The sequence below is a fragment of the Podarcis muralis genome, chromosome 2 (assembly GCF_964188315.1).
Source record: "Podarcis muralis chromosome 2, rPodMur119.hap1.1, whole genome shotgun sequence".
Classification (NCBI taxonomy): Eukaryota; Metazoa; Chordata; class Lepidosauria; order Squamata; family Lacertidae; genus Podarcis; species Podarcis muralis.
The window spans coordinates 88,339,467-88,362,447 of record NC_135656.1 but is presented as its reverse complement, the minus strand read 5'-3'; the positions used below and the strand labels follow the sequence as shown (position 1 = coordinate 88,362,447).

Below are 22,981 nucleotides of genomic sequence, written 5' to 3'. Positions count from 1 at the left end.
AGCAGACCCCACCTGAGCCAACATTTTTTGAAAACTCGGGGTGGGTGAGGTTAAAAAAGCAAGATGTAGCATGGAATCTACTGATTAAGGGGGGGGGGGGAATACCATAAGGACTGGCCAATCCTAGGATGTGCTCAGCATAGTTCTCTTGATGCCCAGTTACGGAATCTGTGCAGTATTGGAGTTCGAAATCTGTTCTGCTCAGATAATCAATCCAAAAGTAACAGAAGTGTAATGACTTTTATTAGGTATTGTACTGCTGTTACCTTTGGATTGTACTGCTGTTACCTTATTCCCCTAATGAACCAACAACCAGACAAGTCCATGTCTGTATTTTAAAAGTTTCCCTCCAGTCCTGTGAATTGTTTGATTCCTGCGTTGAACCAGCATGAGATTTAATTGTCCACCTGTCAGAAAATGTGGGCCAGCAAAGAGCTTGATTACTCCTACAGAGAAAGGTACGTTGATGGTCACAAAATCTCTTCCCTTCTGTTGCAGGGTGGTTCTGAACCATTAACATGGGAGAAACGCATCAAAATTTCTTTGGGACTTGTTCAAGCTGTTCGGCACTTACATCACTTAGGAATTATTCATGGAAATGTGAAAAGGTGGGGAGCTGACTTTAAAACACCGTTCTCTTCTTTATGCCATCAAAATATATATTTTAATAAGCTGGTGAACATTTTCAATTGGTTAAAGATTTTGTTGCAAGACAAGAATAGAAATTGGTTCCATTTCAGTTCATTATTGGTTTTTGGATAGAAAAGCATATGTAATTGCAAACTATTTGTGCAATGATGGACATGCCTACAGTGTCTCTTGCTTTGTACTACAGTTATAATTCAGCTGTATTGAAGAGGGTGCGTTTTGCAATTCAGAATCAGCAGGCAGCATGGAAGTGGGAGGAATCCTTTGTCACTGGCTGATTATCCCTTGCTGGTTTTAGCCCATTTCCATCCCAGTCAAAAGTAAGCCCCTCTCAGGGGGCAATGACTATAGGACACTTATACAGGGAAGAATTAGTGGATGCCAGAAGGGTAACATTCATTTCTTCTGCCCACCAATTATTGCTACAAATGTTCAACTAGATTCACATTTTCTTAGGATCCAGGTTTTGCAAAATCCACCATTTGGGGTGATGTGGACGTGGGTGGCGCTGTGGTCTAAACCACTGAGCCTCTTGGGCTTGCCGATCAGAAGGTTGGTGGTTCGAATGCCCGCAACAGGGTGAGCTCCCGTTGCTTGGTCCCAGCTCCTGCCAACCAAGCAGTTCAAAAGCATACTAGTGCAAATAAATAAATAGGTTACCGCTCCAGCGGGAAGGTAAACGGCGTTTTCATGCCCCTCTCTGGATTCGGTGTTCCGTTGCGGCTTAGTCATGGTGGCCACATGACCCGGAAAAACTGTCTGCGGACAAACGCCAGCTCCCTCGGCCTATAGAGCGAGATGAGCGCCACAACCCCAGAGTCGTCTGCAACTGGACTTAACTGTCAGGGGTCCTTTACCTTTAGCTTTCTATTATTTTCCCTATAATTAATAGGAAAATAGCTGTAAATAAAACATTGCAGTTCAATAAGACTGATACCATTTCTTCCTCAGTATATCTTTGCAGTATTAGCACTTTGTCAGGACACTCTTATTAATTAAAAGGGCACTTAAATTAGTTTGCATTATCCCAGGCTACGTTATCACTTTCAGATGTGAATGACTACAATTTCTTGTAGCTCAGTAGTCTTCAGAACTGAGACCAACATTTGTTTGTTTATTAAGATTCATTTATATGCTTTACTCAAGGCAAATATTGCATTACACTTCGATTTTATTTTATTTTATAAACTTTATTGAAACTTTAAACTTGTGCTTTATTGAAACTTTTACTTGCACTTCTTATCTTGCTTGCACAGTTCCAATGTCTTATTGGATGAAAACTTTGCACCACAACTTGGACATTCTGGTCTCAGGTTGCAGCCTGCAGAGAAAAAATCTGAGCGCTCTGTGATGAAAACCAAAGTCTTGCAAGCTTCTCTCGCTTACTTCCCGGAGGATTTTGTCAGGCACGGGCAGCTAACGGAAAAAGTGGACATATTTGGTTGTGGAATAGTAAGTTGCCCACCTGTTGTGTGCAATGCTATATATGATCCTCATTCTCAAGAGTTTGGCAAGTTTTCATGGAAGGGAATTTCATATATTGCTTTCTCCAAATGAGTTAGCATAGTGTCAATTTATTTTAAAATCAGACTCTGGATCTGGAAAATTATAGGTCATAAATCAGTGATAGGACACACTCTTTGCAGGCAAAAAGCCAGATTCTATTCTAGACATTGCTAGTGAAAAATTTTTTGGCTGATGGCTCTCGCCCTGACCTAGCCACTGTGATCCACGCGACAGTCACCTCCAGACTGGATTATTGTAACTTGCTCTATGTGGGGCTGCCCTTGAGACTGACCCAGAAACTCCAGCGGGTGCAGAATGCTGCAGCGAGACTCCTTACGGGGTCCTTGCTGCAAGGTGCTATACCAGTTGCACTGGCTCCCGGTGGAGTACAGGATCAGGTTTAAGGTGCTGGTTTTAACCTTTAAAGCCCTATACGGGCCTAGGACGCTCGTACCTATGGGACCGCCTCTCCTGGTATGCCCCACAGAGGAACTTACAGTCTTCAAACAAAAACATCTTGAAGGTCCCATGCCACAGAGAGGTTAGGCTGGCCTCAACCAGAGCCAGTGTTTTTTTGGCTGTGGCTCCAATCTGGTGAAACGCTCTGTCACAAGAGACTAGGGCCCTGTGGGACTTGACATCTTTCTGCAGGGCCTGCAAGACAGAGCTGTTCCACCAGGCCTTTGGCCAGGGCACAGCCTGACTCCCTCCTTTGGCAATCTTCACAGAATTCTAGCCCAATGGTTGCCATTAATTTGATTTGAATTAATTTTATAATGAAATGATTTTAGAATGTTGTATTATTTTATTGTTGTTAGCCGCCCTGAGCCCGGCTTCGGCTGGGGAGGGAGGGATATAAAAAATATATATATATTATTAGTAGTAGTAAAGAGCTCTGCCTGAGATGTAGGATAGAAGCTGTGAGTCAGAGTAGATAATGCTGAGCCAGACTAATTGGAACACTTACACTGAGTGGTGTAACCAACACCAGTGGTTTGCAACCTTTTTGGTATGGTAACCCACAAGTCCAGATTTAATTGATATAGTGACCCATTGATTCATTATTGCATAAATTCTAGACCTTAGGTCTCAGCAGCCATCAGTCGCATGCATTTTAAATGCACATTAACCAATTTTATAACTTGAGACATCCAATAGGAAAGTGTTCTTAGCAACTATGAGCACAAGTATTTGGGGCCTGAGTCATGTGAACACCTTCAATTGGTGTGAATGGTTGTGAAAACAGACTAAAAGTGCTGGAGGCAATGCTTGGGGAGGTGAGGAAAAGGGCTAAGTAAGACTTGCCAATTTTCAGAGGCAGGGTTTCAGTGTTCTTAGTGGCCGTGGCTGTCAGAATAATACATTAGGCAATATTAAACATCCACCTGCAAATTGGCATCCTTTATCCACAGATTTCAATTTCTCTGAACACTGAATTTATTTGTTTACTTCAGTTCAGAAGCTGTGCAATATACACATCCCTCAATATACCGTATTTTTCGCACCATAGGACGCACTTTTTCCCTCCTAAAAAGCAAGGGAAAATGTGTGTGCGTCCTATGGAGCGAATGCAGGCTTTCGCTGAAGCCTGGAGAGTGAGAGGGGAGTTCCCCGCAAGGCTCCCCACGCTGCGGATAGTAGCCTCGCGCCGGGCAGACATCCGCAGGGTGCGGAGCCCTGCAGCAGTTCCCCACAGGGCTCCCCACGCTGCGGATAGCACCCTGCTTCCCGGAGCGTCGGGCGCCCTGAAAGCAGAGCGCCCAGCGCTTCGGGAACACATCCGCAGCGTGGAGAGTGAGAGGGGAGTTCCCCGCAAGGCTCCCCACGCTGCGGATAGCAGCCTGCCGCCCGGCGCGAGGGGCGCCCTGAAGCAGAGCGCCCCTCGTGCCGGGCAGACATTCGCAGGGTGCGGAGCCCTGCAGCAGTTCCCCACAGGGCTCCCCACGCTGCAGATAGCACCCTGCTTCCCGGAGCGTCGGGCGCCCTGAAAGCAGAGCGCCCGGCGCTTCGGGAACACATCCGCAGCGTGGAGAGCCTTGCAGGAGTTCCCCGCAAGGCTCCCCACGCTGCGGATAGCAGCCTGCCGCCCGGCGCGAAGGGCGCCCTGAAGCAGAACGCCCCTCGCGCCAGGCATACATCCGCAGCGTGGGGAGCCCTGCAGCAGTTCCCCGCAAGGCTCCCCAAGCTGCGGATAGCAGCCTGCCGCCTGGCGGGTGGGGCGCCCTGAAGCAGAGCGCCCCTCGCGCCAGGCATACATCCGCAGCGTGGGGAGCCCTGCAGCAGTTCCCCGCAAGGCTCCCCAAGCTGCGGATAGCAGCCTGCCGCCCGGCGGGTGGGGCGCCCTGAAGCAGAGCGCCCCGCGCGCTAGGCAGACATCAGCCAGCCCCACAAGCTCGGGGGACAGCAGGGAGGCGCAGCGCCACTATCCCGCTGTTCCTCGACCTGGTTCGGTTTCCCTGACCTGCTTTTGGGGGGGAAATAAAGGGAAATTTTTTTTCCTTTATTTCCCCCCAAAAAAACTAGGTGCGTCCTATGGTCCGGTGCGTCCAATCGTGCAAAAAATACGGTAGTAATTGCACTACTTGTAATGACTGTTTGCTTAATGGACATCTTGTTTTAGCGCAGAGAATGAATACTGATATTCCTTTGATCTTAAGGAATAATCCATTCTAAAAAAGGAAAGTATGTAATTATAAAAATAATGTTTTCAAGGTTTTAGCAGAGATACTGACTGGCATGAAGGCAATGGATGAAGGAAGGCATCCTTTTTACCTGGTAAGTTAAGTGTGTGTGTGTTGGTGCTTGAAGCAGGATCATTCCCGATAGAAGATCTTCAACCTGGTCCAAAGAATACAATCCTTATGCCAAAATATGTTTTCCCATGCAGATCAGTTCTGCAGTATATGCCAGATCTTCTCTTTTTAAAATTATTTAGTATTTATTTAACTTACCGTATATACCGCCCTATACCCAGAGGTCTCAGGGCGGTTTTACAGAACAAAATCAAAATATAAAACCACAAAATATATAATCAAAATAAAAACAATAACCCAATACCCCCCACACCTACTGCTAGCAATGGGACTGCCACATCCAAAATCCTAGTACTGCCTTTACAACCCTTAGACAGCTGAATGCTGAACTGGATCTGATTGAACATTTTTTTAATACATATACTTAGCAAAGTAAACAAAAAAATTATTATTTTTACATGCTGCATAAATACAGGGTCCTCTTAAACATATCCTGCGCTGTGGTGTAAAGATCCCTCCGACACCCCCCCATGTTTCCCAGAGTTGTAGACCTTTTTTAAGGGGGAGGGAACCCCAAAGTTGTAGGAAAGATTCCCCAGAGTTGTTGACCTTGATAAAGACACAGAGAATGAAGTTCCCAGCCAATTTGTGTTTCTAAGTACAAAGCTGACGTTTTCAGATATTGTGGGGGTGGGGGGGTGTAAAGTGGTGACATCCTGAACCTAAAAAGGACCCGAAACTTGGGTCACAAAGGCTGCAGCTGCACTTACCTGAGAGTAAGCCCTGCTGAATCTAAAGGACTTTTTGTTGGTGTTTGTTTGTTTCTAACCACTAACTGCATGGAGAGCATGCTCTCGAGTCTATCCTTACCTCTGAACTGAGTCCTAATGGTAGTGCGCCCCCCCCCCCCCAGCTTTCCCCTTCCATGCCCCAAATCTGACTGAATCCCTCCTCCACCTTTTTCCTCAACGGACGGGGCAATGTTCTCGGTGCCCTTCCGCCTCGCCGTCCTCCTCGCCCCCTGTGCTGGGCAGCTCAAGGCTCACTTGCCGGGCGGGCTTCCTCAGCAGTCCCACGGCTGTCAGGGGCAGACAGGAGGGAGATGGGCGCTGCGTAGCTTTGTGCGCTGCCTCCGCTGCCTCCTCTCCTAGGCAGGAAGCGAGAGAGCGTGGCTGGCCGTAGGAAGAGCCACCGCTACCCAGCATTCCCTCGCAGCCGTTCCCGGTCAGTCCTGGACTCCCGCTGCTGGGCACCCCGATGGGAGGGCGCCACTAACCCTAATGGGTAGCACGGCCCGGCATAAATATTTTAAGAGTTTGTTTCCCGCAATAACCAAAAGTACGTGAACTGGAGGGGAAATCAGTTTGGAAACTCCCCCTCCCAGTGAAACACACATAGGACTCATCCAAACTTCTGATTGTTCTGCCACTTTCCCTGGGAAAACCTGATATTTACTGTTGAATCATAGCACACATTAAACGGGTTTTCTGCAGATTGATGTTTGTTCTGATTCAGTGCTAAAGAGTGGGTTTTCCCTAGGCAAGCTATGGGGCAAACAGAAAACTTATTGGACCCATGCTTTCTAAGCACAAGACAAGCGAAAGTGTGGACAAACCCTTAGAGAGCAATCCTATGTCGCTGGAACTAATCCATAGTAGTTTTTAAGTTCTCATGACCTTGCCATTTATTTTTTGTATGACCTGCCTTAATTATATGGAAATTAAATATGAACACTGTCCTCTGCTTCATAGTGTAATTTTGAGGCAGTCGTCTGAATGAGCTAGCCAGCTTAATATTGTCCTCGTACAAAAGGAGCTGAGCACACTGCATTTCTCCTTCTCATTTTCTTCCATAGAAAGATGTCTTCCTTGATGAAATCCAGGCGGCAAAGGAACTATCCAGCTCTAAGGAGAAAACCTTTGAAAGACTCGCTGCCACAGAAATATGTCACAAATATCAAGACAAGCTTGCAGGTCACTTACCAGAAATGACTGCTGTTTGGTTGGCCGATGCTTCCTGTGTTTGCCTGCGGAAAAAAAATGCTAACATGGCAGAGGTAAGTGTACTTCTCTTTCCACTTCCTGCTACAACAGCAAAGCTTTGCCCTGCATTCTTATAGCTTTGCAGCCAAGTAGTGCAGGTCTGTATCTCTGCTATTGTCCTGCATCTGGCTATTATTTGGGGTAGGGGAGCTAGTTTGTGCAAAACTCGTTGCTAGAATGCCAGTCCTCATAATATGTCTATACAGTGGTACCTCGGGTTAAGTACTTAATTCGTTCCGGAGGTCCATTCTTAACCTGAAACTGTTCTTACCTGAAGCAAAGTTCTTAACCCGAGGTACTATTTCTGGGTTAGCGGAGTCTGTAACCTGAAGCGTGTGTAACCTGAAGCGTATGTAACCCGAGGTACCACTGTAAACCATATCCCTCTTCATGAATGGGGTGGGGATGGGGATTGAGGGATCACACATGGAGCGGGTTGAGATTGCAACCCCTTGGCCTCACTTCTGACCTGCTGCTCCTACGCCTCTGATCTTTGTGTTTGTCTGGACATCTGCAAAGGGTCACCTACACACATGCAGTTGGAGGCCTTTCACACAACTGGGGCTCCTGTGTGTTGGTGGGCATCCCTTACTATACAGTGGATGTATGCTGGAGGTGAGGCCAGCAGGACAGGCAGTGTCATGAGTGGAGCCAGCAGGCAAAGTCCCACCCCTTTCATTTTCTTAGTACAGTACTTACTTCCCCTCCCTGCTTACTTAAGAGTGTGTGTCCCTAAATGTTGAAGGAAGCAGTTGCATTTTTTTAGTGAGGAAAATCTGAATGAGCTGTTTTAACGTTGCTGTTAAAAAAACAGGTGCATGAAATAATCGAAATGGCAGATCATCAAATACAGTGTCAGAAAATGCCCGAGTGGAGCAGATACCATGGACTCTCCATGAATACTCCAGAAGAAAACGATGAGTCAGCCAGCCCCCTTCATTTTGGTTTCTCAAATGAAGCGAATCCCGGGTCTTTGAACTGTGGAGATTTGTTGCCACCTTTGATGAGTGCCATGTCTCCTGAAACATACTCTGGGCAGATATTACGGGTCCCTTGCGAGTCAGATGAATCAAGTAACTTTTCGTGGGACCCTACAGATGCTGCTGCTGCCTGCCAGCCACCAAGCAACAACTCTCGATATCTAGAAAATGTTTCTCCCACAAAGCCTCTGGCAAATGATTCAGAATATAGCAGTGTCTTCTCAACAAAAAATATGGACTCTAATAAGGAGCCACTAGAAATAACTGGTTCTTTAAATAAAACGACTCCATCAAATACAAATACGGAAAGCTCTGGTGCTGCCTGTTCTTCACAAGGTAACAAGGTAACTTTTAAATATTCTTTGAGGAAAATTAGGAACATTTATGAAGTATATAATAACAGTAATACAAATATTATTGGTTCATTGGTTTACATGGCAAGATGATCCCTGCCCTGAAAACCTCAGATGCTTAGGCTTACAGTATTTCATTAAGGCTTGGGAACTAGAAAGTTGTGTCAAAGGCTTTATGGAAAAAGTGGGGTTATAGGAAGGATTTGAAAAAGTAAGAGAAGTGGTATCATGCAAGGGTCCTAGGATAGTTCCAAGCACATGGGGAAGGAAGCAAGTTCAATTAAAACAAAAATAGGCAACTTCAGAATTATACTGTGACCTGGACTGTTGGAGCTAAATTATGTGACATGTAATTAACACCATTTTGGTATCATTTAGGATGTGATAGATGGGTTTCATGTTGTCATCATACTTCGCTTATTCTGCAATAGTTTCAATTTTGTAGTGGCCCTCAGTTTTTTTAAAAAATGAATCAACTCTTGGGGGGAAATGGATTCCTTAGCAGCAGTCTCTCCTGCTGTATAACATGAAATGCCTGGGATAGATCATCCAGGGATTGGGCAATGGCGTCATGAGTATGCCGATGACATCCACCTCTATCTCTCCTTTACATTAGACCCAAGAGTTGAGGATCTGAAAAAGTGCCTGGAATTAGTAATGGACAAGAGGCTGTAAACAACTTCTGGAGGGCCACAGGTTAGCCCCTCCTAAGTATAAGCAACTTTTCAGCAATTCCTTCAGGTTAACTCAAAGAAAATCAACATTCTATAGCTTATTCAAAATAACTTTTACCTCAGTAATTAGTGATTGTATACATTATTTGCAATGTCACTATATTACATTGCTTATTTGCGCTTTCTTTCAGCAGGGGTGAAAGAAATAAAAATCAACGATAAAAAGAAAAAGATGATGGAACGATTTTTATTGTATGAAGAAAATAAGATAAATACTTGTGAACTCCTTGAAGATTTGATGTAACTAAATCATCATCCATGCAGAACTAAATCATCATCCATGCAGTTTGCAGAAGATTAAACTTTATTGGCAGTAGAAACAAAAGCACAATGCATTTTTTGAAGTTACATTGGGTACCTATACAAGATATGGATAGGATGGGAAGAGCATCAACTTGAGGTGATTAGTGTCAAGAAGATTGTATTCACAGCTTTATGGCTGTGATTAAAATGTATTTTGGTAGACACAGCTCTCTTGAAACCAAAGGCTGCAGCCAAAGTGAAACACAGAACAGAACAAGAGGGAAAAGCATCCTTCTCTAGCCATTGTATAAACTGAATTTTATGGTACATTTATAGTGCTTGCCTGCACTATGAATAAAATGCTTTGGGGGGCGTCTTCTCTTGCTCATGGTTTTATCATTGTCTTTTTATTTTACACAAAACTCCTCTGACATGGCAAGAGAATTCTTCTTTACAACATGAAGACTCAAGTTACTTGCTTAAGGAAATGCTATGGTCAGAATGCTATTTGTATTTAGATTTTATTTATTCATTTCTTACATGTATATCCAATTACTCAAGACAGCACACATGCTTCTTCCCCTATCTTTTATCATCACATCTCTGCAAGTTAGGTTACATTGAGGGATGATGACTGGCTCAAAGTCACCTCAGTGAACTTCATAGATAAGGAGGTTTGAACATAGGTTACCCTAGTGTGATGCAATATACAGAACTGATGTCGTGCTTTGCATCCAAGCAGACAAAACTGGTCAGAGTTCTGATTGCTCTAAATTTAAAATGCATCTATAGCAGCTAAAATAATATACATTTTGCAGGACTGTCTAGTTTGTACATTTCTTAGAAATATAATTCAGAATACAGTACAGTGGTACCTCGGGTTACATACACTTCAGGTTACAAACTCCGCTAACCCAAAAATACTGCTTCAGGTTAAGAACTTTGCTTCAGGATGAGAACAGAAATTAGGCTCCGGCGGCGCGGCAGCAGCAAGAGGCCCCATTAGCTAAAGTGGTGCTTCAGGTTAATAACAGTTTCAGGTTAAGTACAGACCTCCGGAACAAATTAAGTACTTAACCCGAGGTACCACTGTAACTCACACTAACAATGCAGTCCTATGCATGCTTATTCAGAAGTAAGTTCCACTGAGTTCAATAGGACATATGACCAGGTAAACCAATAGGACAGAATACCAGGTATTAATATTGTAGCCCAAATTTGACAAAATCATGTGAATGAGACATATTTCAATACTATAGAGATTTAAGCAGTCCTAAATCTAAGATTACTCTAGCTGATAGACTTGGTACTTGTTTCATGTAGCAACAACCTTTTGCTTCTTCAGCAAAACTGCATTATTTACCTCCTAATGGTAGGTGGTTCAAAGGGATGGGTGTATAGACAATATAAATGCTGTATTGGTGATTTTGGGGGTTTAAGTTTGCTAGTAAGCTAATGGTATTATTATAAAACTATTTATTCACTGACAGTGTTTACCTTTTGAAGCTATTAATGAATATATTGGAAATATTTTGTAGCATATTTTGTATTTTATGTATTTTAAGAACTTGATATTTTTTTAAAAACTAAGTTTTGAAGCATATTTGCATCTATCGTGTTCTATCCTTTGGGCATTAATAATTTTGCTTGCTGGAGTTTGGGGGGGCAGGGGCAAGTCTTGCAGTGCAATCTTAAGACTTGTGTACTGAAAAATAAGTGTCATTCAGTTCAGTGGGGCTTACATCTAAATTTGTATAAGCTTCTAGTCTGAAGCATCCAAAGAGATGACAGAAATAGATTATTATGCAGTTCCATGGCTTTATTGAATAGCTATATTTCCCCCCTTTAAGCTCCATAACTCATCATTGCAATATACTTTTCAGGTTCATTGCTCCAAATGCTTAAAACAAATTATACATTTGAAATAAATTATTGAAAAAGGCCGTTTTGTGAATGTGGTCCTTTTAATGGTCTACGGTGTTCTGTCTCCATATAAATTCTTTCTCTAGTTATATGTGCCACTGTTTATGGTACTGAACATAAATTTGTTTTGTTTATAATAGCCTGCTCTACATCTATCGGGACCCCTAGCGGGTTGCAGCACACAATCCCATAAAGTACAATACAGTACACAGTAAAACTCAACAGTAACATTTCAAAAACCATCTTCACAACATTTCAAGCGGTTAAAAAGGTCAGAATTCCACAATGCTGGTAAATCAAGTGTGGGCCATATATAGCTATCACTAAAGTGCCTTGTATTTTCATACTCCACACTGTAGGGCCCTAGCAAGATGGTTCAATTATCTGAGTGTGTCTCTGCAGATGGGATTGCTTGGATCCCAATTGTTTGCTCTCAGTACGTGACTAAGGCCCCAGTGGTCATCTCCAGTTGCATAGAAATGTCTGAATACCACAACCAGCCACAATTCCCCACGGAATTGGGCGTTTTGGAGAGGACGGCCTCTCTCTGCGGGGTCTTCGCCAGCCGGCGACAAGAACGGAGCCTGCGTCCGGCGTGGCCCCATTCACGCCCAACTTTAACCAGCTGCCGAACGGGTTGCGCAAGCGCGCTTCTTCCCCCCGCCAAGCTCGCTTCCTCTTCCCGTTATGTTGCCCTGCGTTTCAGTCACGCGGACCCCTGCGCCCGGCCACGCGCCCGCCCCCTGACCCTCCTCTCACCCAATCAGAAGACGAGCCTGTCCAACACCTTCCCCCCCTCCTTCTCCCGGCGTTCGGTTGCCGCCCCTAAGCTTTGTGAAGAACAGGGCGGCTGCGAGCGAGAGGAGGCGCGCGCGGTACTGTACTGAGCGACGAGAGTGGGGCCCTGGGCGGGGGGCGGGGGTTAGGGTTAGGCGCCGCGCGGCCTTGTAACTGCCAACCGCCCTAGTTTGAAAAGTGGAAGCCGCGCGTGGGGCAGTGTTCCCCCAAGGGGGGGGGGCGGCTGACGCGGGGAGGGAAAGAAGGCGGCTTCGTCTCCGAAGGGGCGGCCCCCCCCCCCGGTGAAGGCAGCCAATGGCTGCCGGCGCTTGGCAAGGAGGGAGGCCGCTTGCAGCCCCTGAGGAAATCTCTTCCTGGCCTCTCTCCTCCTCCCAGGAGTTAGGCGGGCTGTGGCTCCGGCGAGCCTCTTGGTCAACTGCCCCGCCCTCGCCCGCATTCCTGCTTCCCCCTCAAGGCAGGCTGGGAGCTCCGGCCTCTTCCTCTGGTCCTCCTTTATGGGTGTTGAAGGAGGGAGGATGGAAAGAGGCGCCCTGGCGAGTTGCTGGTGACATGGGTGGATCAGGGCCTTGATAAGCACAGGTACCTGAGTTCTGTGGGCACTAGCCTGGGTGCGCTTGAGAAACTCTGTGGTGGAAGTCGGGGAGCATGGCAGTCTGTTCTCCAGTCTTTGCATACACACGTACAGTGGTACCTCGGGTTAAGTACTTAATTTGTTCCGGAGGTCCGTTCTTAAAGTGAAACTGTTCTTAACCTGAAGCACCACTTTAGCTAATGGGGCCTGCTGCTGCCGCCGCGCCGCCAGAGCACCATTTCTGTTCTCATCCTGAAGCAAAGTTCTTAACCTGAAGCGCTATCTCTGGTTACAGATATGTATCTTCAGATGTGTATCTGAAGAAGTGTGCATGCACACGAAAGCTCATACCAAGAACTAACTTAGTTGGTCTTTAAGGTGCTACTGGAAGGAATTTTTTTTTGTTTTCGCTATCTCTGGGTTAGCGGAGTCTGTAACCTGAAGCGTATGTAACCCAAGGTACCACTATATAATTTCATACTTTAAAAGGACATGTTTCTAACGCCTTGCTGTTCTCACACGTTACAGAAATGCGCGGTCTCTCTGCGGCGCAAGCTTGGGCAGCGTGTATGTGTTAAAAACTCTGGCTTTTCTCTCTTTTCATGCTCAGGTAATCCAGCCTCAATGCAGCCAAACAGGAGGCGTAAAATAGAGTGGGACAGCTTGTCTGTTGGATCGCCTGCCAAATATCGCAGACTCGCCAAAGAAGCGCCGTCACAGCCTTCCCCTAGCAGTAGGTCTGCTACATCCATTGAGACGGCTACATTCAGGAAAGCTCCAGAGTCTTATAAAGCGTTCTCGAGAACTTCATTCGCTGCAGCGGATTCTTCCTCTGATGAGACTGAAACAAATGATGGAATTGACAGCATTCTTGGAGAGAGCCCAGACCGCCCTCTTTCCAATAAACTGTTCCTTGTAAAACGTCCCGCCTGTGACATGTCTGAGGAAAATGTGACGTCTTCGCCTCGAGAATCCTTGAAACAAAAGGTAGATAAGTGATGACAAATATTGGAATATCAGACGGGGTCGAGAGGAATTGCATTTGTTTATAATGTACTTGTGTTTGTTTGTTTTTATAGTTGTTATCATGGATGATAAAATCCTACCTTGGGAGTTTTTGTTGAAGGGTAGGATAGAAATTGTATGAATGTTTAAATAAAATGTATTCAGGTTGCAATTCTTTGTCCCTTGGGAAGTGTCTTAGAGGGAGCCGTATATACCAGAGCTTCTCCAGTGCTAGAACTTATGTCTGATTCCATTGCCACAGAAACCTCTATAACTCTGGCCCTATTGCAGTTGTTGGGCCAAACGGGACATGTTTAAGCTGTTTGTGGGCATGTTAGGGGAGGACTGTGAAATACTTTGAGTCTTTGGATTTACAGTCTTCTCAGCAGCTTTGAAGTGCCTCCAAACTGGAGAGAGAGATATTCCCACATGGGACCTGGTGTAAGTCTGTCCTGTACTGTTTCCAATGAGAAACCTAGCCAATGGGAATCAGTAGCAGTGTGGATTCATCAGTGCTTTAAATATGGTTAAAACACATTTCTCTCTCTCTGCCCCTTAGGATTGCAGCCTTAGTGGAGCATCCTTGGTAGCTTTTCATACTTTTTGAGGATAGTCAGGTTTTCAGAAATTTGTTAATTTATGTCCAGTTGCTTAGGACTAATTTGCCGTAACCGAAATCTTTTTTTTTTTTTTTTTTTTTTTTTTTTTTTGCAAACTATCGTATGGTTCTTTTAGGCTGGCCTTTTTAACCCACAATGTGAAGATATCATTTCTATGAAATGGATACTAGGTATGTTGTATGAAGTTTACACTGTTATTTACTGTTTAGATTAAACAAGATGGCTGCAGTGAGACAGGTCCAAGCCTCACACCAAGCACAGAAAGAAAAGGTGCTTCAAAGGAAGCAGGTGCTGAATGTGGCAGGAGGAGAATGAAAGACCAGGACCAAGGATCTCGACTAATATACCGCAAAGCTCTGCTTGCTATACTTGGGGGACCACTGCGACCTAGAAGGGAGGTGGCACCTCCAAATGGAACCCTGGAAGAAAGTGTTCCTAAAAAAGTGGCATCTGAATCAACTGGCCACCTGAGACGTCCCTCAATAGCATCAAAACTTGGAGAGCAGCAACCTGGAAAAGAGTCAAACTGTCTGAAAACCATAGAAAAAGAGCACATTAATATTTCTATCAGGCAGGATAGAAAAGAGTCTCATGGGTCAGATGGCAGCTCAAGACGTGTATCTGTAGTTTCAAGTTCAGAAAGAGAAAAAGACTTTAAACAGGAGTCCACCTTTCATAAAGCTGCTGCAGAAGATGAACATAATATCTCTAGGCATTGTGGAAAAGAGGCTTCCAGATCAAAGGGTAGCTTGAGGCATATTCGTGCATTATCAAGATCTGAAGATGAACAAGAAGTTGAACAGGACTCTGTCTTCCAGAAAGCTGCTGCAAAAGAAGAAAAGAAAACCTCTAGGCATAGTGGGAAAGTGGCTTCCAAACCAGGTGGCAGCTCAAGGCACATTCATCCATTAACAAGATTTGAAGATGAACCGGAAGTTAAGCAGGAGTCGACCTTTCAGAAAGTTGCTGCAAAAGAAGAAAACATTATTTCTAGGCATAGTGGAAAAGAGGCTTCTAGACCAGCGGGCAGCTCAAGGTATACATTATCAAGGTCTGCATTATCAAGATCTGAAGATGAACCAGAACTGGAAAAGGAGCCAAAAGACACCAACATTTCTGTTGGACGGAGTAAAAAAAAGGATTGCAGAGAGCATTGCAGATCAGATGGTAAATTTAAAAGCACATCTCACCTTTTACTGGTTGAAGGAGAACAGAAATATAAGCAAGAGTCCACCAAACAGCAAAGTCAAACTGATGATGAAAATGCCTGTGCCAGTCCATCTAAAAAGGAGTATGGGAGACCAGGAAACCAGCTGAGAAGTGTGTCTGAAGTGTCCAGGTATGAAGGTGAAGAACTGTTCAAGCAAGGTTGCAGCAGTGAGAAAACTACGACAAAATACAACAATACCTTCACAAAGCAGAAAACTGTGCCAAAAGAAAAATATGTTTGCCCCAGTTCATCTGATGCACATTGTGTTACTGCTGCAAAGGAGTTTGTGAATTTCCAGAGGACAGTTATTGTGGAATCTTCTCCAAAACCTGTGTTTGTGGATGACCACAGTTCAGAAGTAAATGAGAAGGTGAGGCATTCTGTTGTGGAATAAGGTTTTCAAAATGAAACCGTAGCTAAATGTTCCTGAAATGTAATTGATTTCACACAAATGAAGAGCCAGCACTTAAAAGTAAACACATTCCCAAAAGTTTGAGAAATCCTTAAGATAGCTTCAAGGATTCACCCTTGAGCTAGTAGGAAAAGAATGTAGTTTAAGGAAACTTAAACTAAACTTAAATTTAAATTACTAAAAGGTGCTGTTTAAACACAGAATCCTTCCAAATGGTTGTAGAAATGTTTAGTAGCGGTTTTCAGAGGTGCAGGATGTAAGACAAAATAGTAGTTACAAATACAACCTTTGTTGTTTGTATGATTCAGGATTAAGAGATAGTTTTCTGAATTCCATTAACTTAGAAGTTGCCATGTAGCAATGTACAAAACTGATTTCATCCTTTTTATGATGTCATGTGGCCTTTTCTGGATGACACTCATAATAATAAATTGTGTCCAATATAGCATTGCTGATCAATACAGAAGTCTTCAGTGATCCTCAAATTTTACTTACCTTTTGTGGTCGACTACCAAATATCCAAAATAAAGTGGTGTTTGCTCTCTGTGAATAACAAACTGCAAGACTAACATGCTTTTATTTCAATGTGCATTTTCTACCAGTTGTCTGAATGGCATGTTACCATTCTTAAGCATTTTTCACATATTGTTGCCTTAAATTATACAAAAAATCCCTCATATCTTCCTTTACTTTTGTTATAAACCAGTATAGGCATGGCAGGCCTAACAGAGATTAGCTGGAGAGCCATGTCTCTTTTTCTTTTAAAAACAAAATCTGCATACCTCTTGTATTTTTGTCGTCTTCCCCTGTGACCTGGTCATCTTCCCTTGCATATAATTTAAACTAATCAGATGCAAGATAACCAAGCCGAATTGATTTTCTCATTTTATTTCATGACTTGCAGTTAATGGGGAAAGAAGGAGAGTCCTCGGCTGAAAGTGATTGGTCTGACATGGAGGATGCAGAACCACCTAGTACTTTCTCCCAGGAGGATTCTATCCCAAACCACAGTACGCCAAAAACAGTGGAGACTTCACAGTTGGCAACAGAGTTGGTGATGTATCCTCCTCATTTGTACAATCGCAGAATGAGTGACTATACAAAGTATTGGACAAGCTGCAGCAAGCCAGCGGATTGTTCTTCTTTTTCATGTTCTTCTGAAGATACCTCATATGCCACCCATCTTTGTGATGTTTCATTAGATACCTCAACTGATAGCCCATCAACTACACCAAGGGATAAAGAACCTTGTATGCGTGTTAGGCCCCGGTCACTTGGTTCTCAACTGGTCGATGAAGAGAAAAACAGACGACGGAGTAAAGAAGTAGCATCATGTTTTCCTATTTTCTCCACATCTCGCAAGTCAGAGTCTTTTGTCAATCAGTGTGTAAACCAGGATTTGCCTGATGAGCTGCCTAAATATTTAAAAGAAGGGTTTATTGATACCCACTGCCATTTGGATATGTTATATACAAAGACAGCTTTCAGGGGTACTTTTTCTAAGTTTCGAAAGACTTACAGTAGCAGCTTTCCTGAAGAATTTCAGGGATGTATAGCTGACTTTTGTGATCCTCGTACATTGAACAACTACTTATGGGAAGATTTATTAAAGGAAGACATGGTTTGGGGGGCATTTGGCTGTCATCCTCACTTTGCACGTTATTACACAGACCTTCATGAAAGAAGTATCTTACAGGCAATGAGGCACCCCAAAGCTATTGCCTTTGGAGAAATGGGGTTGGATTACTCTTACAAATGTAGCACTGAGGTCCCAACGCAACATAAGGTAAAGGAGAGTGCTGTTACTTTTTGTGCTCAGTGTCTCTTAAGATTTGTGAAGAAACAAGTCATTCACTTTGTAAGGTGTCATTGGTCTGTAAAGTTGTAAAGCAGTTGTTCAAAAAACCCACTAAGTTGAGATGATAGTAGCTTTCTTTTGGGAAAAAAAACACCTTTCCAGTCCATTGCTCGGAGTATGTTGCAATCCACAGAATAACAGGATTGGTTGCTAAATCATTTTTGTAGTGCTGGTTAAATGTATTAATGTGCAGTGTTGACCTAGAACACAGGGGTGATACGTAGCTCAAATATTTCTAAGCATTTCTGTTATCTAATCACTCGTAATAGGCTTTGGTTTGAATACATTAGCAAAAGAGACATATCCCGTATTTTGGAATTTCAGCAGCATGTGATTTCTACATCCAAAAGTAGTATTGCAGTGGTGCATGGTAGCAAACAACCTACTAGCAGAAATGTTTGGTCAAAAGCTTAGGTAAGTGGTCAGAGCAGGAAGAATGAAAGAAAAATGCATCATCATGTGTAATATTAGTTGGCTGCAAAAGAACAATTCTCAACAAAATGTGTTCGAAAAACTTGCTGTAGACACAGAACTATATTGAATGGCTTGGATCCAGAGTTACTGGTCCCCCCCCCCCTTGCAACCCCCTAGGACTCTTTTGAAGAGTCCCTAAGTTTTCTTGAGCAGCTGTTCAGTGGCTAGGGAGCTGCAGGAAGGAAGAGGAACTGGTAAAAATTGCCTTCATTTCCTGCAACAGCTGTTGCATGAGTGGAAATCTATTGAACATGTCAGTATCTACAGTTTGTTCTGTTTATCCAATGTTAAATTATTCATATTACTTTCAGTTTTGTATGTGGTGTTTCCTAATTGCATCAGCATCATGTACAATACTGACACTGAAGCACAGCCAGTCTACTCCTTTAATGCCTTTTAAAATGAAATAAATGAAAATGTGCTCCTGGACAGTTTTCTCTCTCTTATGTTCCCCCCCCCCCCCCACTCCCTAACAAAATGGACTGTGTTGATAAAAGTAGTAAGATTATAAATGGTAGTGGTGGAGTGAGGTACTAGATTGTTTTCCGCACATCTTACATTTTTGTTCTCGGGGCAGTTCTAATAGCATTTGAAGATATACTCCTTTCTTGCTTGCTTCAGGTATTTGAAAGGCAACTGAATCTTGCTGTTTCCTTAAGGAAACCATTGGTAATTCACTGCAGAGATGCTGATGATGACTTGTTGGAAATCATGAAAAAATGCGTACCCAAAGACTACAAGATACACAGGTAATTGTATTAAATAATTTTAAGTCTACCCATCCTTGACTTTAAAAAGAAGCTGAAGGCCAGAGGTCCTAAAATTCTGTATGGCTGTGATTCCCTGGTTATGACTTACAAAGACCTAGAGGGCTTAGGTACAAGCTAATCTGAAAGAATGTACAGTGGTACCTCGGGTTACATATGCTTCAGGTTACAGACTCTGCTAACCTCGAACCTCGGGTTAAGAACTTTGCTTCAGGATGAGAACAGAAATTGTGCTCTGGTGGTGCAGCAGCAGCAGGAGGCCCCATTAGCTAAAGTGGTGCTTCTGGTTAAGAACAGTTTCAGGTTAAGAACGGACCTCCAGAACAAATTAAGTACTTAACCCGAGGTACCACTGTATTCCCTCGCAGAAGCCCGCCTGGGTTCTTAGATCCTTGGGGGAGGCCCTTCTCCTGGTCCTGCCACCCTCAGGCATGCTTAGTGGGGATGCAGGAGAGGGCCTTCTCAGTGGCTGCTCCCAGACTTTGGAACTTCCACCCTAAAGAAGTTAGGCTGGCTCCCTCATTGTCTTTCCACTGGCAAGTGAATACTTTCTTGTTCGAACATGCTTTGGGGAACTGTCTGCTTTGGGGGCTGGAGCCATGCAGTTTGTGTTGTGATTGTATGTTTTTAGTACACATCTCAAAAAGATATGTGTTGTGTGTTTAATTGTTTTTTAATTATTGTTCCCACCCACCCCAGCATTTTTAGCTGTTCTTATTTTATCTGTAAGCTGCCATGATTTCCTGTCAGAGAAAAAGGCGGTGTATACATAAATAAAATCTCCCTTTCTATTTAAAAAGTTACCATTTAATTTTTCAGACCAGCATTCTAAAATCATAAGTGAAAATTAAGATATAACTTGAATGCTTCAAAGGTCTCTATTTCATTGAAATTAGATTCTGTAATTCCTTGAATATAGTATTAAAATTATAATCTGCAGCTTCCGCAACCAATTTTAGCTGAAGTGTGGCTTTTATTCCAAGAAGAAATTAACAACATAGCAGCCACCATTCTGTGTCCAGCTTGCTGTGTGGTCTTTAGCATGGCCAGCATTACTGTTTTCTTGTTGCTGGTTGGCCATCGTATGTTGACCATTGTTTTCTCTCTATCTTAGGCATTGCTTTACTGGCAGATACAGTGCCATAGAACCATTGTTGGACTACTTTCCAAATCTTACTGTTGGATTCACAGCACTGCTGACATATCCATCTGCTACAGAGGCTAGAGAGTCAGTTCAGAAAATCCCTTTAAGTAGAATAGTTGTAGAAACAGATGCGCCATATTTCCTTCCTAGGCAGGTAAGGTATTTTGTTTTATTTGGGGTTGGTTGCAATCCTTTGTCCCTTTATTGTGTGCTGATTGATACTTCATTAAAATAATGTCCTTTCTTGTTTTAGGGTGTAGTATGAAAGAAAATGTTAATGGTTTAGGGTGAAGCAGGCCCTTCATATAGCGTAATGCAGTGGGGGGTTTTATCACTCCTTCCTGTTGAAAGTCATGGTCCAGGAAGAGAGGGGAAAATATCAAAAGTCAATCACTGCCCACACAGGTGGGGTCATCAGGAAAGGTTTGGGGTCTTGGACCATGGTCTCCATTTCCTCAAGGAATGACTTCTGGCAAGAGATAGGCTGCACCTCACAGTGGTTGGCAAGAATGTGTTTGGTAAGAATCTCACAAACCTGATCAGAAGAGCTTAAAGTAAATCCTGAGGGGGAGGGAGACAATATTACAGATGACAGGGAAACACCTGGTACTGGGGATAGTAGCTTCATAGATGCGCAGAAAACTGAGGGGGTGCTACAGAAACCTGTTAATGGGCAGGAAACTACAAGAAAGAAGCAGCTGCAGGAGGTCTGACGTGCCATCTGGACTTTAAGAAGGCTGATTTCAAAAAGCTAAAGGAGCTACTGAGGCATAGCTCAGTTGGTAGAGCATGAGACTCTTAATCTCAGGATCATGGATTTGAGCCCCATGTTGGGCAAAATATTCCTGCACAGTAGGGAGTTGAACTGAATGATCCTTGTGGGCTCAACTTTACTATTCTATGATTTTGTTGGGGGAGATCCCATGGTCAGAAATACTTAAAGATAAGGGAGTCAAAGATGGATGGGAGTTTGTTAAATGTGAAATATTGAAGGCACAAATGCAGACAATAACCTTATCTCCTAAAACTCTGCTGCTTCTTTTTCCAGGTTCCCAAGACTGTATGCCAGTATTCACATCCAGGAGTAGCTCTGCACACCGTTAAAGAGATTGCTCGGCTCAAAGAAATGTCATTGCCTGCCATGTTAGGCATTCTAAGACAAAACACAAAAAGAATATATGACTTGTAGGGAAGCACAAGGGAGTGTGGAAAAGAGTTGATGAGGAAATACTTTTTATGTAAATATAAATTTGGAACTTGCACATTGATGTTGGCCAGCTTGGATATTGTGACTTCTGGAAACAAGGAAAACATTAATAAGTGCTTAATTGAACCACAGTCCTTTAAAGTTCACACCTTTTCCTGCTGCTTCCCCTCCCCTCTGCTATTTGTTCTCTTCCTTTTAAGGTGCCTTAGTGTTGATTTTATTCATAAGAGTGGCTTTCTTTTTAAATTTTAAATTATCTTGGGCAGCCAAAAAATTGTCAGCATATTGATTTTTTTTAATTTTTATTTGCTTTTTTTAATGTATCTGAAGATTATAACTGAGCATTTTTAGAAGGCCAGTTTCCAATAGAAAGGAGAAAGCCAGGGATGCCTTAGTACAGGGTAGTCAATATGGTGCTCTCCAAACGTTGGACTCCAACTTCCATTAACTCCAGCCCCACCATGGCCAGTGACCAGGAATGATGGGCAGTGGACCCTGATGGCTACCCCTGGTAAGGCGAGGCTTAGCCTTAAAAAAGAAAGTGCTCCTAAATTGTCTTTGCCTTGTCTGATTATTTCTCTTGAAGCTGCAGTCCATGTAACTGCAATACCATATATTCTTAGTTGAAAACCTTCCATTTGGTATAGCATGAATATACTCAAAGAAGTAATGACATACATTACCAGTATATGATAGTAATTCCCTCCCCCCAATATGCATTAGCACAAAGGATCATCTCTAAGCATGTCTATAAACTATATGGCAAGAACCTTAAACTGAACTGAATTTGCATAATAACTCAGAGATACTGAAAGGGCTGTGAAATACTCTCTAGATCTAACCTCTAATCTGGTGTCATCTGCATGTTGTTGGACCACCACTCCCATGCTGGCTGGGACTGATGGGAGCTGGAGTCCCAACAGCATCGGGAGAGCCTTAGGGTGAGGAAGGCTACTCTAGATACACTGTGTTCTCCAGAAACCGAAGCACACACAAAGTAATTAAACAAAGCAAGGGAGTGAAATAGGCTCTCAAGTTTATTTTGTGGGAAACCATGATTTGTTTTTGTTTTAATTAGGCAGTTTTAACCTCTGCAGTGGGTTCCTTTTTAATAAAGAAAAATGATTCCATGTTTCTATATTGTTCTATTATGTATTATTTGGACTTAAAAAAGATTACTTGTAAATAAACATATTTTTATATATTCATACATGTTGTATACATGACTCTTGGGCAAGAAATTAAAGTATTGCAACCAATAACATGGAAAGCAAACATTGTTGTTCTCTGCCCTTCCTTTGCCTTCAGTTCAGCAGTGTCTTCATGTTATATGGAAAGGTCCTTCTGTATATACTTCTATTTGTTTTATTAAAAGTGTTTCCTAATGTTTGTGAAAACAGCATTCTAAGTAACTTTTTCCTTCTGCACACGTGTGTGAGGTGGATGTATGTATGTTTATATGCAGGAATAACAATAAAACCATGTTCTCCCTTTCCAGTCATAAGACAGCTCTCACTTTTCTATCTTTAAAACACCACCGGAGCACAAACTTAGCTGTTTGACACCTTGAAACTCTCAAGCCCAGATTGGGCTTCTTATAACCACATGAATGATTTGGCTCTCTGGTTGGAGGCGCTATGCCTCTGGAAATCAGTTGTTGGAGACCACAGGAGAAGAGTGTGTTCTTGTGATAAGACTCCACTTGTGGGTTTTCCACAGGCATCTGGTTGGCT

At 43.2% G+C, this 22,981-nt stretch overlaps 2 protein-coding genes across 10 annotated transcripts in view; both read left to right on the top strand.

Annotated features, from left to right (window-relative positions):
- The window catches only part of IRAK2 (interleukin 1 receptor associated kinase 2), a 33,727-nt gene extending 22,525 nt beyond the window's left edge, over positions 1–11,202 (top strand). Inside the window, exons 8-14 of one of the 6 annotated variants that reach the window (XR_013391995.1) lie at positions 499–608; positions 1,905–2,100; positions 4,867–4,929; positions 6,763–6,963; positions 7,764–8,273; positions 8,899–8,978; positions 9,151–11,202. Coding sequence is in view for 5 of the 6 variants with exons in the window: in XM_028719307.2 (XP_028575140.2) it covers positions 499–608; positions 1,905–2,100; positions 4,867–4,929; positions 6,763–6,963; positions 7,764–8,265; positions 9,148–9,260 (1,185 nt within the window). In the remaining variant the exon portion in view is untranslated. Of the gene's footprint in view, positions 1–498; positions 609–1,904; positions 2,101–4,866; positions 4,930–6,762; positions 6,964–7,763; positions 8,274–8,898; positions 8,979–9,147 lie in introns of all 6 variants that reach the window. The other 5 variants (XM_077924994.1, XM_028719307.2, XM_077924993.1 and 2 more) reach the window with 5 other exon arrangements.
- Positions 11,203–11,943: 741 nt separating this feature from the next.
- TATDN2 (TatD DNase domain containing 2) lies at positions 11,944–22,752 on the top strand. 4 transcript variants are annotated; one of them, XM_077924992.1, is made up of 8 exons: positions 12,582–12,840; positions 12,972–13,010; positions 13,162–13,538; positions 14,386–15,756; positions 16,703–17,584; positions 18,752–18,879; positions 20,012–20,195; positions 21,090–22,752. In XM_077924992.1, exons 3-8 carry the CDS (start codon positions 13,176–13,178, stop codon positions 21,228–21,230), a joined length of 3,069 nt encoding a protein of 1,022 aa, XP_077781118.1. In that variant the 5' UTR covers positions 12,582–12,840; positions 12,972–13,010; positions 13,162–13,175; the 3' UTR covers positions 21,231–22,752. The 4 variants fall into 4 exon arrangements, with proteins under 4 accessions (XP_028575135.2, XP_028575136.2, XP_077781118.1 ...); XM_028719302.2 differs by lacking the exons at positions 12,582–12,840; positions 12,972–13,010 and adding an exon at positions 11,944–12,057; XM_028719303.2 differs by lacking the exons at positions 12,582–12,840; positions 12,972–13,010 and adding an exon at positions 12,124–12,559.
- The last annotated feature ends 229 nt before the right edge of the window (positions 22,753–22,981 follow it).